Here is a 15,119-nt window from a genome sequence, read left to right as displayed (position 1 = left end):
AATAATTATTAAGGCCAAGCTAGAAGTGCTGAAGAAAGATCTTCTCCATGGGGTTGCTGACATGACAAGCTTGAATATCCAAATTGCAGAGTGTCATCAAAAGGTTAAGTGTTTTAAAGAAGCTTTGCAGAACCAGAGGGCAACCCTAGGCATAAATGGGCATTCAAATCTTGCTAGCATCCAAAAGAGTGCTTATCTTCAAGTTAGTGGCAGTGTATTTTCTACATGGTTTCATCTAATTGAGACCATGTTCCATAGCTTTGCATGCATGCATTAGCAATCAAGAAACGTATCAGAGATCATCTGCACCAATGAAAGTTTGAGTTGGCAAGACTGGAATGCTCATATTGGCAGACTCTCAGTGGTAAGAGGTCATCATTCATGAATACCCTTGTATTTGACTTGCCTTGAAGAACAAAGACTTCAAAACCACACAGAAGCATCTGTGAAGCGATGAGAACCAGGAATAGCCAAGCTTGCCAGTAGCTACAATAATCTGTGTCTGCAAATTGTAGGCCTCATACACAAAGGAAAAGCTCCTCAGGGGTCAATAGCCCCACTCCTGATCCCAAGGGACTCTTTGTTCAAACTGGATGTGGATGATGATATTTGGTAGGATATTGGCCTTGGGGATGATTCAGATGGGTTACTACCCCCATGGTTAGCTGATGAAAAAGTGTGCTCAGGGATCAGATCACTTCTTGAGCTGAGGCAGTGTGAAGAAGAGGAAAGGCACCTGTTGCAGGAAAGAAGAGCTTTGACAGAGTGGTTTTCTGAAGAGTGGGGTTGTGTGCAGAAAACCAGACAGAGTGCTGGTAAGAGACATGTGTCATTGCATTACCATGACTAACACACATTGCAGATGTTGATCTTGCATATGAACTTGACTGCAGAGCATTGAGACTAGCAGGTCTGTGCATCTTGTGGAAGAGGCAACTTAGAGGCTATCCTGGAACACCTAATGAGAACTGGGGTGCAAGTGATGAAGAACTGCACAGCATGGTGCAGGGTGGTCATGTTATATATATTGATAGTGTTAATGAGGAGAGGTTTGATGGATGTCCCAATGTAGCCTTATGATGGACATGTGACCAGAGCTGGGATTGAAGCAACCTCTTAGGTGATAAACAGTGCTCTAACAGTTGAGCAAATATATATTGTCCAGGTACTAATATCAGTAGCATGGGGGTAAACCAGTGACATGGGAACAAGACTATGTGAAGAGCAATGCACCATTCCCCACTTGCTCAGAGGCTGCTGTGGGACATCCCACTGGTTGCCAGAGGGGGGGAGGGATGTCCCAATGTAGCCTTAGAGGCTGTTGTGGGACATCCCACTGCTTGCCAGAGGGGGGGAGGGATGTCCCAATGTAGCCTTAGAGGCTGTTGTGGGACATCCCACTGCTTGCCAGAGGGGGGGAGGGATGTCCCAATGTAGCCTTAGAGGCTGTCAAGGGACATCCCACTGCTTGCCAGAGGGGGGGGAGGGATGTCCCAATGTAGCCTTAGAGGCTGTCATGGGACATCCCACTGCTTGCCAGAGGGGGGGGAGGGATGTCCCAATGTAGCTTTAGAGGCTGTCATGGGACATCCCACTGCTTGCCAGAGGGGGGGAGGGATGTCCCAATGTAGCTTTAGAGGCTGTTGTGGGACATCCCACTGCTTGCCAGAGGGGGGGAGGGATGTCCCAAAGTAGCCTTATGAGGAAAATGTGACCAGTCCTAAGATTGAACCAGTGACCTCCTAGGTGTTTACCAGGTGCTGCAACCACTGAGCCATATGGTCTGGGTACTAGTGTCAGTAGCTTGGGGGCTTAGACTAGCACTGTGGGAACATATCTCCATGAAGTTAATGCACAGAATGCACCATCTCCAATGTGGTCCCTTCATCTGGCCACTTTTGGAGTGTAAAAACAGTGCACACCCCCTAGGGTCATGCAAATGGTCTGATTGCCTTTTGACCTTGTGTCATGTGATGGATCAGGATTTACTGCTGTGTTTCCAGGAGGCCTTACTATCAGCCACCTTGTGTCCATGTAACTCACATGATCTAGACTTACTAAGGATGCTGCATGACCCATTGTACTGAGCATGCATGGGTTCCAGCTGCAGCTCATAACCTGATGAAAATGTGACCAGAACTGGCATTGAGCCAGGACCCTCTCAGTGTCAAGCAGCTGCTCTGACCATGGAGCTACCTTGCATTGGATTCTCTATGGTGCTTGTAGGATTAGTGCAGATTACTACTTCAACACCTTAGAGGCTGTGTTGGGACATCCCTCTGGTTGCCAGAGGGGAGGATGGGATGTCCCAATATAGCCTTAGAGGCTGTTGTGGGACATCCCACTGGTTGGAAAAGGGGAGGGTGGGATGTCCCAATGTAGGCTTAGAGGCTGTTTGGGGACATCCCACTGGTTGGCAGTGGGGAGGGTGGGATGTCCCAATGTAGGCTTGGAGGCTGTTGTGGGACATCCCACTGCTTAGCAAAGGGGAGGGTGGGACATCCCAACATAGCCTTAGAGGCTGTTGTGGGACATCCCACTGCTTGGCAGAGGGAACAGTAGGATGTCCCAATGTAGCCTTGGAGGCTGTTGTGGGACATCCCACTGGTTGGCAAAGGGGAGGGTGGGATGTCCCAAGGCAGCCTTGGAGGCTGCTGTGGGACATCCCAAGTCCCCTTATGAAAGTCAGTGGGATGTCCCATCCCAGCCTCAGCAGGCTATGATGGCACATCCTCCTAAGTTACCTTTGCAGACCAGCACAATGCCCCATGATGACCTCAGAGGCTCATCTGGGACATTCTGCCCTCTGCAGATGGTGTTGCAAAGGTGACCAACACCATGTTCTATGTGGGGGACTTTGAGATATTGGCTTGTCACACAAGTGTTCAAAAACCATTCACTTCTTCCTTCATACAGTACAAATTGCATGAGGTATAGACACAAATTGATTGAATTTATTATTGCAATTTTCAAGGCAAATGTGGAGGCCCAGGTGGGTCATCTCCCTGGCAACTAGTGAGATGTCCCAATACAGCAGAATCACATTGCAAAGATGTACATGAAAAGTACTATTGTATACTACTATGCATGGTGGGATGGGAGGGGATGTATAGGTCAAAGGATACTTTGTGGATTAAATCTGTCAGAGGAGCAAGGGGGCTAGGATGTCTGCAGCTATTTCAATGCTAATATAAGCTGCACTTTCAGGAGTAGGGACCCCAGTCACCCAAGGCAGTCTTGGGACATCCCAAATAATTGTATTTGAATGGATGGCTATGTGGGAAATCCCATCTGTCCCAGGGCCTAAAAATCTGCATAGCCCTGGGACATGACCAGATGTCCCTGGGCAGACCTTGGTCTGGGAGGCTATTAGGCTGGATGGTTTGGAGAAACTATTCAGCCTAAATGCTTATGAAAAATGGTTACCTGAAGTGTCTACTGCAACTACCAACAAGACAACTGGGCTGAGCTGTTACCTCTAGCAGAGTTTACTTTCAACTACACACCAAGTGCAACTACTGGAGTTTCTCCCTTCTTTGCTAACAAGGGATATCATCCAAACCTGTCTGGGGTCCCTGACCAAGACTTCACCTCTCCAAGGGCTCACAACTATGTTGTTGAGCTCTCTTCCCTCCATGATTTCCTCTGCTCTGAAATGTCTGCCACTCAGCAGTGCTATCAGGGTCCAGCAGATGCCAAACAAATACCTCTGCCTGAGATCAAGGTCAGGGAACAGGCCTACATCAAAGCCAAGTACTTCTGCTCCACTCATCCTTCAAAAAAATTCTCTGAAAAGTACTTAGGTCTGTTCACCATCTTGGCCAGGCCAGGTATGCACTCTGTCACCCTTAAGCTCCCTGACTCTATGCACTCAGTACATCCAGTCTTCCATGTCTCACAACTGGAAGCCACAGAAACTAATCCTTTCCCAAACCAACAACAACCTCCACCTCTGCCAGTGGATGTCAATGGTGACCTTGAGTACAAAGTGTCAGAGATACTTGACTCTAAGGTGGACCACCATCACTGCCACTGTCAACTCTTGTACCTAGTCTGCTGGGCTGGTTACAAGAACACTGATGAAGAAACCTCTTGGTTGCTTGCAATTGAGCTGGGTCATGCTTCTGACATAGTCTCTGCTTTCCACAAATGCTATCCACACAGACCTGGCCCATATCAACCTCTGCTATAGTACTCCACCCACATAACCTTCCTCCATGGGCCAACTCTGCCCCTGACTGAACTACATGGCCACCCTTGTGACACAAACAAACTAAGTCTGAGAAATAGGTGGAACTGCGTCACATGAAACATGAGTTTGACACAGTCCCAATTAGGTCAGATAGCATTTTCACTATGGTTTGGGCTAGACACAATCTTAGAGACTTTTTTTTTTGAAACTGTAGTGGATGCAAGTGAAATGCATCTTGACATTCAGAAGCAGTGCTTAATGTACTTTTTTTTTTGCAAAGTTCAACTCTCACTGTCATATTATAGTGATGACCAAAGAGTTTGCACATCCCAAGTGTAAGTCCCACCCCTAACTCCAGATTACTTCAGGTTACTACATCTAAGCCTCAGCCTCCACATCACATCAGCATTGCCAATGCATTGACTCCACAAATGATGTAAACAGTCTGGGCAACAGGAATTGGTTGCAACCAGTACAAGTGGTCATGCCTTGCCTGCAAGGACAACAAGTGGTGAGATGTCCATTCTGCTTGACAACATGAGAAAACCACCCTCCATCAAGAGAACGTTGGCCACCTTCTATCCCCTCATCTTTGCCCTTCAAGTTCCCCATCCCAACCTGACCCGACCTCGCCCCTGCTTAACCTTTTAGCAGATTTCTCGGAATCAGGATCCCCTCCTCATGGTGTGCCATGGGCAGCTACTCCCTCTAATAACAATGGTAGTTTTCAACTTGACTGGGATGCCATTGACCATGAACAGCTCTATTTACCATCCACACATGATGAGCAACTAACAACAATGGCCAGCAGCTTGGCTGCATGGTTGGCTGATGGTGATGATGTGATCTCCTCTGATGAAGATGTGTCCAACTCCCCCGATGTCAAAGGTGAAAAATATTGTCCAGGTAAGAAGTGATATATGCTTGTCACAAGTTATTGAATGCACTGATCCTTCCACAGAGCCGCTTCAGCCAGGTGTGACATGCTTGTCTCAGCATGCAGGTGATGCTGCACCTGCAAATCCTGCATGGTTCCCATGGCCCAATAAACAGGTACATCATTTCACTCAATTGACAGACATGCATACTCGACATTCTATGGCACCTCCTGTGTTTGTTATTTTCAGATGCACAACTTCAGGTCATCCTTGGGGGACTTGCAATCCTCAGAGTTGATAATGTTCCCTCCATGAAGACACTCAAAGATATTGACAATTCCCTCCAGGCCCAATACAGGATTCCATTGGTCTGTTATCAAGGTGCACTTGGCCATATCTATTATGTCAACCACCTGCCTTCTATCATTGCACAAGTAAGTTCATTTTTTAGCTTGCAATTCATTAACTGATAACAGTGCACCCTTGCAGGAAACAGCAAACCCATGCATCTGCCCACATATCTGCCATTACCCTGAAGATGCTGGGGGGCAACTTGACCAGCTGTGGCAAGCGATGAGGTGGCTGTATGAGATTGATCCCACTGTTGCCACACCCATGATTTGCAAAGGCCATCAAGAGTTTTATGTGTTTGAGCTGGCAAAGTTGATGGATGGCACAATGGTTGTTCCCAAGCACTGGTATACAAAACCCTCTGCATTACTAACTTCTCCTCCCTTTGAGCTTGAGTATTGGGCCCACACATGGCAAGCTCACCCCATCATGAGCAGTCACACACATGGATATGTTATCCACACATATGATACCATCAAGGTGCCAGTGAGCAGTCTTCTCCTCTCATTTCCACACCCACTTCAAACACCTCAGATTGATGGTCAACCCAACCCATGCAATATCATAGGTGTGTATGGCACCCATCCTTCCCCTCTGTTCATTTCAGACTCAGCATGCATTAGGTTTGATAGAGACGAGAGGACATGGTGTCCTCCCATGGATGTTGACTGATCCTGTGGTTTGGAATATATGGCATGCACACACAAAGGGGCACCATGTCCTCAGTTACATGATATGGCTTTATTGTGATGACACCTCCAGCAATATGTCAAAGAAGTGGAACAAACACAACTCATTTCTCTTCACTGCAGCTGGTCTCCCACATGCTCTGGTCCACAAAGAGAGCAACATCCATTTCTTCACTACATCTAACATTGCTCCCCCCCTAGAAATGCTTGATGGTATTGTGGCCCAACTCGAGTAAGTTTGATTTCAACCCTTCCAACTGTGTCAGGCTTTCACCACATTGTGCTACAGACATGCACAAATGCATGGCATTTGGGCTTGGGACATAGAAGCAAGGGAGATGGTTCTTGTGATCCCTGCTGTCCTGGTGATGCTTGGCAACAATCTGATGCAGAGTGAACTTGCATGCCATGTTGGTCTGCAGGGTAAATTTTTTTGTCACAATTGCTGGGTGCAAGGGGTAGGGGCAGAATCAAGTGAACACCCACAGGTGCCACAACCAGACAACAACACTTGTTCCATTGAAACTGCATCACACATGACTGACTTGGACAGGTCCACTCATGGGGGTGTCACACAACAGCTGAAAGGCAAGGGCCACTGCTTGGAGACAATGCAAGGTCTTGTTGATCAAGCAAGGCATTTCCTTGGAGTAAGTATACAATTTGTTAGGTTAAGGTATACTGATGTCTCAACATGCTCAAGGCCAACACACCTTGCACCTGGCAACACATGGTGGAGAAACTCTGTAGCATGTTCCATGAAGTCACCAGTGGCATGGGCAAGACATGATATGTGAAAATGAAGACTGACATGGGCATTAAAGATACATACATGGACATGTTCATTGAGCAGATCCTCAAGCATGTCCAAGGCATTTGTGTGGGATTGGATGGATTTACCGAGGCTGTCAATGCAATTATGCAAGGCCATTCAGTGGAAGAATTCATGAGTCCTGTTTGGAGGATCAAAGGTAAGAATCCTCTGCATCAGTCGCTTGTTTCATCACTCACTTACTCAACTTCAGGCCTTGATCCCCATCAAGACACCCCTGTGGAAGTCCTGCATGTCATCTTACTCAGATTTGTGAAGTATTTCTGGCATGATGCCATCTCCAGGATGAATGATGATCAAAAAGCAGAGCTCCAGGTTCAATTGGCATCATTCAATACCTTGGGACTTGGCATCCCTCCATTGGCAGCCCAAATGTTCATTCAATATGCTGGGTCTCTCACTGGATGTGATTTCCATGCCATATGCCAGGCAGCACCCTTTGTACTCTATGACCTTGTTCCACGTGAGTGCTACAAAGTGTTTCTGGCACTATCATCTCTGGTGCCCCTTGTTTGGCAACCATGCATCAACAACATTGACAGGCACCTGGTATGTCATACATCGACTTTTTGCTAAGATCAAGCACAACTAATGTACTTTTAGGCCGACTTGTGTGGTGCAATTGACCACTTCCTCAACTGCACGGCCTGCTGGACACCACAATAGTTCAATAAGCCCAAGTTTCACATTCTTCAGCACCTCCCTGACTACATCCAGCATTTTGGTCCTGCAATGCTATTTGATACAGAAGGGTTTGAATCTTACAATGCCATGATCCATGACCAGAGTATTCACAGCAACAGACAAGTGCCTTCCCGAGACATTGCCTGTGGAATGGCATGATGTAATCCTGTCCACCATCTTTTGTCCAGTGGTAAATTCCATGCTCAAGGACTCACTGAACTCCCCTACAGCAATAATGAGCATGAGTGGCTGGTGCCTGGCTCTGGGGTCAAGTCACTGACCAGCCTTGACATCCCAACATTCTGCAACATCATCACAGATTACTTTGGGCTCACAGATGATAGAGATCCCCTTGAAGCTGGTGAGTCAATCATGCTTCTGTGGAATACACAAACTTAGTGATATCATTCACATGCCAGGTTCATGCGTGCATGATAAGACATGTCCACAGCCACTTGAGAAGACAAATATGGCATTATGGGTCCCATATGCACTGCCTCAGGTCAAATGTCGTCTTTATCAAACTTGTTGCTCCATCGTTGCAACAAATGGTGAAATATGCTGCCTTGGAGACTTTGTCCTCACATGAGAGCCTCATGCTGCTGGCCACGAACTCCCCCTCATCGGATCTCTTCATGAAATTCTTCAGATTTGTCACTCACCAGCCCAACAGTGCAATCAAGCAAGCTGGCTATTACTCGAGACATTCAAAGTGACCAGCTCTGCAGATATCTATCACCTGCCACACATTCAGCCACTGGGTTGGGTTGTGTTACCAGTGACAGTAAGTGGGCTTTTTTTTTGTATGGACTTTGTTCTGATCACACTTCATTCCAGGCTGTTATCTGTTGTGTCAATGTCCAGCACAATTGTGCAGGACATGGATGCACTGGTTCATCTACAGTATCAGTCTACGAAGAGCATGAGAAAATGACAAAGACTGTGAAATGGATTGAGCACCATGATCCCTTGGACCTTATACTGAACACTGCATAGATGCATGATGCCTCTCACTCTCATGTGCAACAGTTCTGCACTCTGGTACAACAGTTGGATCATGATTGGGCAATCCACACTGGCACAGCTGCTGAGTTCAATGCACAGAAAATCAAGATGCTGAAAACCTTGCAAGCCAATGCTACAAAACAACCTCCTAGAAGCATGTCCCAGGCAGTACCAACACACTTTATCAATGTGTTCCATCAGACTGGTAAGTCCATACATCTTCACTGGTCAATCCACACATTTGACTGTGAGATGCAGATTCCTCATGACCATGTGTTACACATGACTCAATATTTCATGGTGAGTGTCAATCAACCTCTCAGAAATTGTTGACAGTGCAATTTTTTTAACAGATGACACTGTTTGGTCAGCCCCAATACCTGGACCTCATATAAGATGAGTTGTTCCCCTTCTTTTTTTTCTAACCCTTGCAATCAAGTTCTCATACAGATCAGTCCATGTCACAGCAGCACAATCAATATGGCCACTATGTCGCCTTTGAAGATCTGGGAAAAAGCTTCCCAACACCAGAGCTCAGGTCGCATTGGAGCACAACAGGTAAGCTTTGTGTAATCAGTTGAGATAGAAGATTCAACCCACATGTCAAGGAACACCATGCCTTTTGCAGGTGACTGCATTGCGCATGACCAACACATCTCAAGTGACTCCCAATGTCTTGAACACAACACGCATGATGACTCCTGATGCATCTCATGTGTTGCCTGGTCTTCCAGGTTCTGATGTGTTGTGTCCAATGTCAAGGGCATCTGATGATGAGTTCCAAAGCCAGTTTTCACATGGCAGTGGTGTCAGGGATGCTCCAACAACCCCTGCTCACACACACATGTCCTCCATGTCTGACAATGTTGACAGGGGAATCAAGCTTCCAGAGGTCAAGTGGCTGAAGCTGTGGGTGCAGAAAGTTGCAACCAAGTTTGAACTCAAGGCATCTCAGTTCTTAGAGCTCAGCATGCTCATCGATGTAAGTGCTGTGTTTGACGATTAATGTTCATACTGATATTTGTCTGCATGCCCAGGTCAGCAAGACCTTGCAGACTGGTGACCTTCGCCTGCAAATCTGGCAGCAGGTGACCAACTACAGGGTGTTAAATGGGATTGAGGAGATCAAGACTGACCTGGCAAATATGAAGAATGCTGTGGAGACAGCTATGGCAGGGCTCCAAAGTGGGTTCCAACTTAATGTTGACCAGATGGTTTGTTGTTTACTGATTTCATTATGGTGCATGCTGAATAGCAACACCAGATGCAAATTTTGATTGTATGCAAAGATATGCTCATGCAAGCAGGCCAAACCAAGTACAAGACCCTTCATGTTGACATTGAGGCACATCCCAGTGTGTGCCATCTCTTACAAACCACTTACATGTATGTACAGGAATGACTCAGATTGTGTGCCGACTTGTTAGGATTTCTGAATGTATTCAACAACCCTGCAAATGAACATGTGCTTCATGTGGCCATCAAACAGGAGTGCAGTGCTGTTTGAAACAAGTTCCACACACTGGTGGGTGCTCCATCATGATGAAAACACATCATGTTTTCTATTGACTGCCCACACAGCTTCTGGACAGTACCAGCCAGGAGGAAGGGAAGACGCACATGATGCTGGAAGAACTTACATGGATGGTACTCAGCAAATACAAATGTGGTGGTGTAGGTTCAGGTTTGAAGGCCAAGTATCAGCTACACTTTGCCTTCCTGGTATGTCACACAAGACTCTTCTCTCAACCTTTACTGACTGATCAAGCTTGCAGCATTATTATGGGAGGGCCCATCAATATGTTGTGGGGAGAACCATGAGTGATGATAGTGACTTGGAGAGTGGTGGTGAAGGGGCCACACAAGCAAGTGCCAAAGGGTCTATGAATGAACCACCTGCAAAACATGTCAGGACAGTAAGTAACAAGGCCCCCCCTGGCAGAGTCAAAACAGGTTATGACTTCTGGAGCATAATCGACCACATGTTTTCAAAGGATCTTGATGGCTTGGAAAGGACATGAAGAATGATAAATGGTGCGAGGAAGTAGCTCAAGCTTGTTATTGGTGACTGATATTTATATACTTGTAGGTTTTTCAACTCAATCATCACTCAGGATCAAGAACTGTATGGCAAGAACATTGGATCCATCCTACTGCCTCTCCCCAGCATGTACACAGAATCACCAGCTACCATTTCTTCTGCCCCTCACATGCTGCCTACTCCTGGAAATCACAGTACATCTCATATAGCCCAGCCATCCATCATTAGGCAATCCTCCGAGACCAATGCATCACTGCAACCCACCTGTGGTCATCGCTTGGAGTGTTTGCATGCCAAGGACAGTAATGAGGATCTGCTGAGCAAGAATTTCTAGTATTAACAGGCTGTTATCTATGCTTTACCATTTCTATGTTAACCTATGCATTGATTTATGTATACATGCAAGCTATGCATTTTTTATGTGCAGGGTGAACGAGCATACTGTGATCAGGTGAAATTGGGAGCACAATGGGCAGCCCAAATTGACAGCTCTGGAAATCGTGTCAGCCTCACATAACATTTGGAGCAGGCACATCTATCGTCAATATCTGTCAAACACAATCTGTATGTCGAAGTGTCTGGTCACAATTTTCTAGGTGTCAGGCTTGTGTCACTGTCAATGCAATCCTGATTGTGTCTACAGGGTGGCTGTGTACCTTAGGGCCTGAACAGTAGTGGAATTTCCACTTCCTTATGCAAAACATATACAAACCAACTCTGTGCAGAGTTCAGCAGACTTCTAAGTTGATACTTGTCTGTGGTCACATGGCAATCAACCTCATATGCCACTACACTATTGAGACCATTGCTATGGTCGAGAATTGCCCTATTGTTGCAAGGGATGAGAACGATTTGGATGAGGAGGATGAAGATTCTGATACCTCATCTGATATTGCTTGGAGGGTGCTAGTCTTGCAGCAGATTCAGAACTACATGGTGGTTGCCACTACACTCAGTCTATACCAGGCTGCAGTCTCAACACTTTGAAGCACTACCCCAGAACCTTACCATACATCTGCTCTTTCAGGACAGGGATGGCTAGATGAGTTGCTTAATGGGCACCCAAAGCAGATCAGAACTGAGCTTGGTGTCCACAAACATATCTTCCTCAGGCTGATATCCATCCTTCATGAAGGGGATCTCCAAGATTTGAAGAATGTCACATTAGAGGAGCAGCTGGTGATTTTCCTGTATGCAATGGTGACAGGCTTATTGGCTCAGTACACCAGTGAGCAATTCCAATGCTCAATGGATACAATATCATGGTGAGTGCACTATCGTTTGGATTGAAATTCTGCTAAACTTTACCCAGGTATTTTAAATGAATGCTCCATGCATTCTCTGAGGGTTGCATTTATACCACATATGTTTGCCTTCCCAGAGCCGATTCACCAGTCCCCAGTCATATTGCCACCAATCCCAAATTTTATCCATACTTCAAAGATGCCATAGGTGCCCTCAATGGTACACACATTGCATGTGCACCATCCACAAGTGAACAAGACCTTATGTACAACTGCAAGGGTTTCTTATCTCAAAACTGTCTCATTGCATGTTCATTTGATGGTATCATCACATATGTTCTTGGAGGCTGGGAAGGGTCAGCTGCTGATGCCATGGTCTACCACAATGCCTGCTTGCAGGACTTTGCTATTCCTGATGGGCAGTATTACCTTGCTGATGCAGGGTATCCATTGACTCCACAGCTACTCATACCATACTGTGGCCAACACTATCATTTGGCTGAGTGGGGGCAAGCCAATCTATGGAAAGTACCACTACATTTTTATGTGCATTTGATTCTCATTCATTCCCTACAGGCTGAGGGATGGCAAAGAGCTTTTCAACCTTCACCATGCCATGCTCTGAAATGACATCAAGCATAACTTCAGAGTTATAAAGCAACATTTTCAAACCCTCATTCTCCCACTTGAATATGACATGGCAATCCAGTCCCACTTGCCTGTGGCAGCATGCTGTGTTCACAATATCATCTGCCTCCACAATCCTGATGATGTTGACATGCCAAATCCTGACAAATTCAATGAAGATGACAGGCCACTTTTAACATCTGAAGAAATGGATGTCAGAAGCTTGCAAGATACTCCATTGAATGCTGGGTTGCATAGTCAGATGAATGCCACATGTGACATGATTGCAGCACAAATGTGGGAAGATTATTGTGCTGAGCTTGCAAAAAGGGGTTGATTCAGTAGTTCAGTAGCTAGTTTTGAATAATATCCATGTATTCACTATGTTGCCCTCAAATTTCATCCATGTCTTATCCACTGTCACACACCAAAGGTGTTTGGTGAGGTGGACATGGACACAGCTGATGAATGGAGGTGAAGACCATAGCCCTCATGTGAAGAAGGACAGCCAGAAATGTCAGCAGTCATCCCTTGCACAAGAATGAGTCATCAGTGCCAAAGAAATAGAAAGGGAGTGGGTTAAGCACCTGTGTACAGCATTCTGGTTTTCAACATATCTCCACTGTTTCTGCAGATACTGAGACCATTCCCACACTTGCTTGTAGTGCTCAGCCACATGATCCTACCTTCCAAAATTGGAAAGGATTTGTGCACTCCACACATTTCTACAGCACTCCCTCCAAAAGACACTCATTTCACTAATTCTTCTGATATGGCCACCTCCACATCAATCATTTCACTTGTCCCCTTTGCTAGGGACCATGGCTACATATATCTACCAGGAGTTCCTACCAGCTTCCATCCTGAAGCATCCTGGTACATCCCACCCTTGTCTGTGCCCTCTCAGCCCATCCAGCTTGGACAGCATGTTCTTTTTGTCAGTATGACCTCTAGGAGGATGTTCTTTGGTTGCCTCAGGTCTGTCATTCACTTGGAAAGGCCTTATGTGGTTGTTTCAGTCTCTCCAGTCCAAGAAGCATATGGATCCTTCCTCTCTGCTCCCTGCAATGTCTTTGTACCAGTCTCATCCATCATTCTTCCAAGATTGCGACAGCTACAGTATAATATACTGTTCTCCACTCTCCCTGATTGCATCCATGACAAGTATGATGCACATCTTGCCTCCTTATTGCAAGATACAGCAGAAGACACTCCCCCTTCATCCTCTCTACCAACAGAGCCTCATTCATGAAGTTTTTATTTGCTTCACTGAGAGGATGGTTTGGGGGGGAAAGTTGCAATCCCCTATGCTCCTGTCACCCCACAGACCCCCAAAGCTTGACCCCTGTTGACATCTCACTCACCCTGTCCACTTTTGGATATACTATATTGGCATCAGATCAGCACTGCCTCTCTGTCATCCCACCTTGGCCTAGAAGTGATCTCTTTGAGATGTGACATGCACAGCCTCCCCCTAATGTGATTCCAGTGTGCTTTCCCAGTTCCTGACATTACTTGACTCATACTTTGATGTTTTGACTGCCTTTGACTCACCTATTGCAAATACTGACCAATCTTTTGACTTTGCTTACTGATTCTTCACTTTTTGGCTTGCTAATCCTTACCAATGCTTTCCAAGATGATTACCCATCACTTACATTCCTTACTCATCAGTTACCAATCACTTACCAAGTGTTTGCACCTTGTTTTCCAAGGGCAACACCCCTGTACTGTATATAAATCACTGTACTTAGATAGCAAAAAAAGAAGATGTCAGAGAGCCCCTCTTGCTTGCATTTTATCATCACTCAGTAAATCCTCCATCAGCTTCAATAGTTGAGACTTTATTAAGGGTCTAACTATCATCTACTTTGCTTATCCTTGTCTATCATCAATATACTTCACTCCAAGCCCTCCCTGAGCTCAGTGCAGCTTAGAGCATCAAATTAAGTCATCATCCATCCTTCTGTAGGCTGACAGCAGTCTACCCTATTGCATTCTCTTGCATTCCTGCTCCTTCTTTGTCAGGAGCACCCCCAACCCTCAGCACTCATCTTTGAGTGTTGTAGCTCACAAAAACCCACCCAAATCAATGGTTCTACCATCTAGGTACTGCATAGGCATACCACCACTTTCTCTTTTTGTCTTTTGTGTTGGTTTTGGTTGGTTTTCACCACTGAACCACACTTTGACTCACACTGCCCTCAATTTTCATGCTTGCATGGCAATTTTAAAACAGTGGTGATTGCTGTATAGACACACAAGTACAGACAAACTACTTATTTCCCCCCCAAATTCACATATTCTGGAACCTTGTAACCAGTGGCCTTGAGCCTCATCTTAACCCACAACATTTGGTATGTTGCTGACTGAGCAGCAGCATTCTTGTAACCCACAACATAGGAGGTTTTCTCTTCAAACAACATTTGCAAGTGGACTAGGTTCTGCTCTGAAAGGTTCTTCTCAAGCTCAAACATCAATGCACATGCTTCATTGAGACTTCAGCCCATGGGATTGTTGAGGGTGGCGAGTGTCTTGGAGGTACCATCTTGCACACTGGACATTAGATCCTGCAC

The 15,119-nt window shown here is 45.9% G+C and overlaps 4 protein-coding genes and 1 pseudogene across 5 annotated transcripts; 4 read left to right on the top strand and 1 right to left on the bottom strand.

Moving 5' to 3' along the window:
- Positions 1-61: 61 nt before the first annotated feature.
- On the top strand, positions 62-1,080 carry F5J12DRAFT_780481 (uncharacterized protein; the record flags this gene model as incomplete). Its single annotated transcript, XM_051742479.1, has 3 exons — positions 62-202; positions 617-815; positions 863-1,080. The coding sequence occupies 3 exons, from the start codon at positions 62-64 to the stop codon at positions 1,078-1,080; spliced, it is 558 nt and encodes a 185-aa protein (XP_051602945.1).
- A 631-nt stretch (positions 1,081-1,711) lies between these two features.
- Positions 1,712-1,784, bottom strand: F5J12DRAFT_t60 (annotated as a pseudogene). Its single transcript has one exon. The product of its transcript is annotated as a tRNA-OTHER (tRNA).
- A 3,287-nt stretch (positions 1,785-5,071) lies between these two features.
- On the top strand, positions 5,072-7,785 carry F5J12DRAFT_903819 (uncharacterized protein; the record flags this gene model as incomplete). Its single annotated transcript, XM_051748458.1, has 9 exons — positions 5,072-5,098; positions 5,271-5,504; positions 5,560-5,989; positions 6,054-6,342; positions 6,400-6,760; positions 6,814-6,873; positions 6,916-6,988; positions 7,037-7,491; positions 7,609-7,785. 9 exons carry the CDS (start codon positions 5,072-5,074, stop codon positions 7,783-7,785), a joined length of 2,106 nt encoding a protein of 701 aa, XP_051602944.1.
- A 675-nt stretch (positions 7,786-8,460) lies between these two features.
- F5J12DRAFT_715644 (uncharacterized protein) lies at positions 8,461-8,622 on the top strand (the record flags this gene model as incomplete). The annotated part of the gene is made up of 1 exon (XM_051740970.1): positions 8,461-8,622. A coding segment is annotated over one exon (162 nt), but the record flags the coding sequence as incomplete, so codon positions are not given.
- Positions 8,623-9,886: 1,264 nt separating this feature from the next.
- On the top strand, positions 9,887-10,356 carry F5J12DRAFT_697142 (uncharacterized protein; the record flags this gene model as incomplete). Its single annotated transcript, XM_051740445.1, has 3 exons — positions 9,887-9,990; positions 10,039-10,132; positions 10,213-10,356. Coding segments are annotated over 3 exons (342 nt in total), but the record flags the coding sequence as incomplete, so codon positions are not given.
- Positions 10,357-15,119: the final 4,763 nt, after the last annotated feature.

Source organism: Pisolithus orientalis, assembly GCF_024613125.1.
Source record: "Pisolithus orientalis strain OTSU chromosome Unknown F5J12scaffold_5, whole genome shotgun sequence".
Taxonomy (NCBI): Eukaryota; Fungi; Basidiomycota; class Agaricomycetes; order Boletales; family Pisolithaceae; genus Pisolithus; species Pisolithus orientalis.
This window is presented reverse-complemented; position numbering and strand designations above follow the sequence as displayed.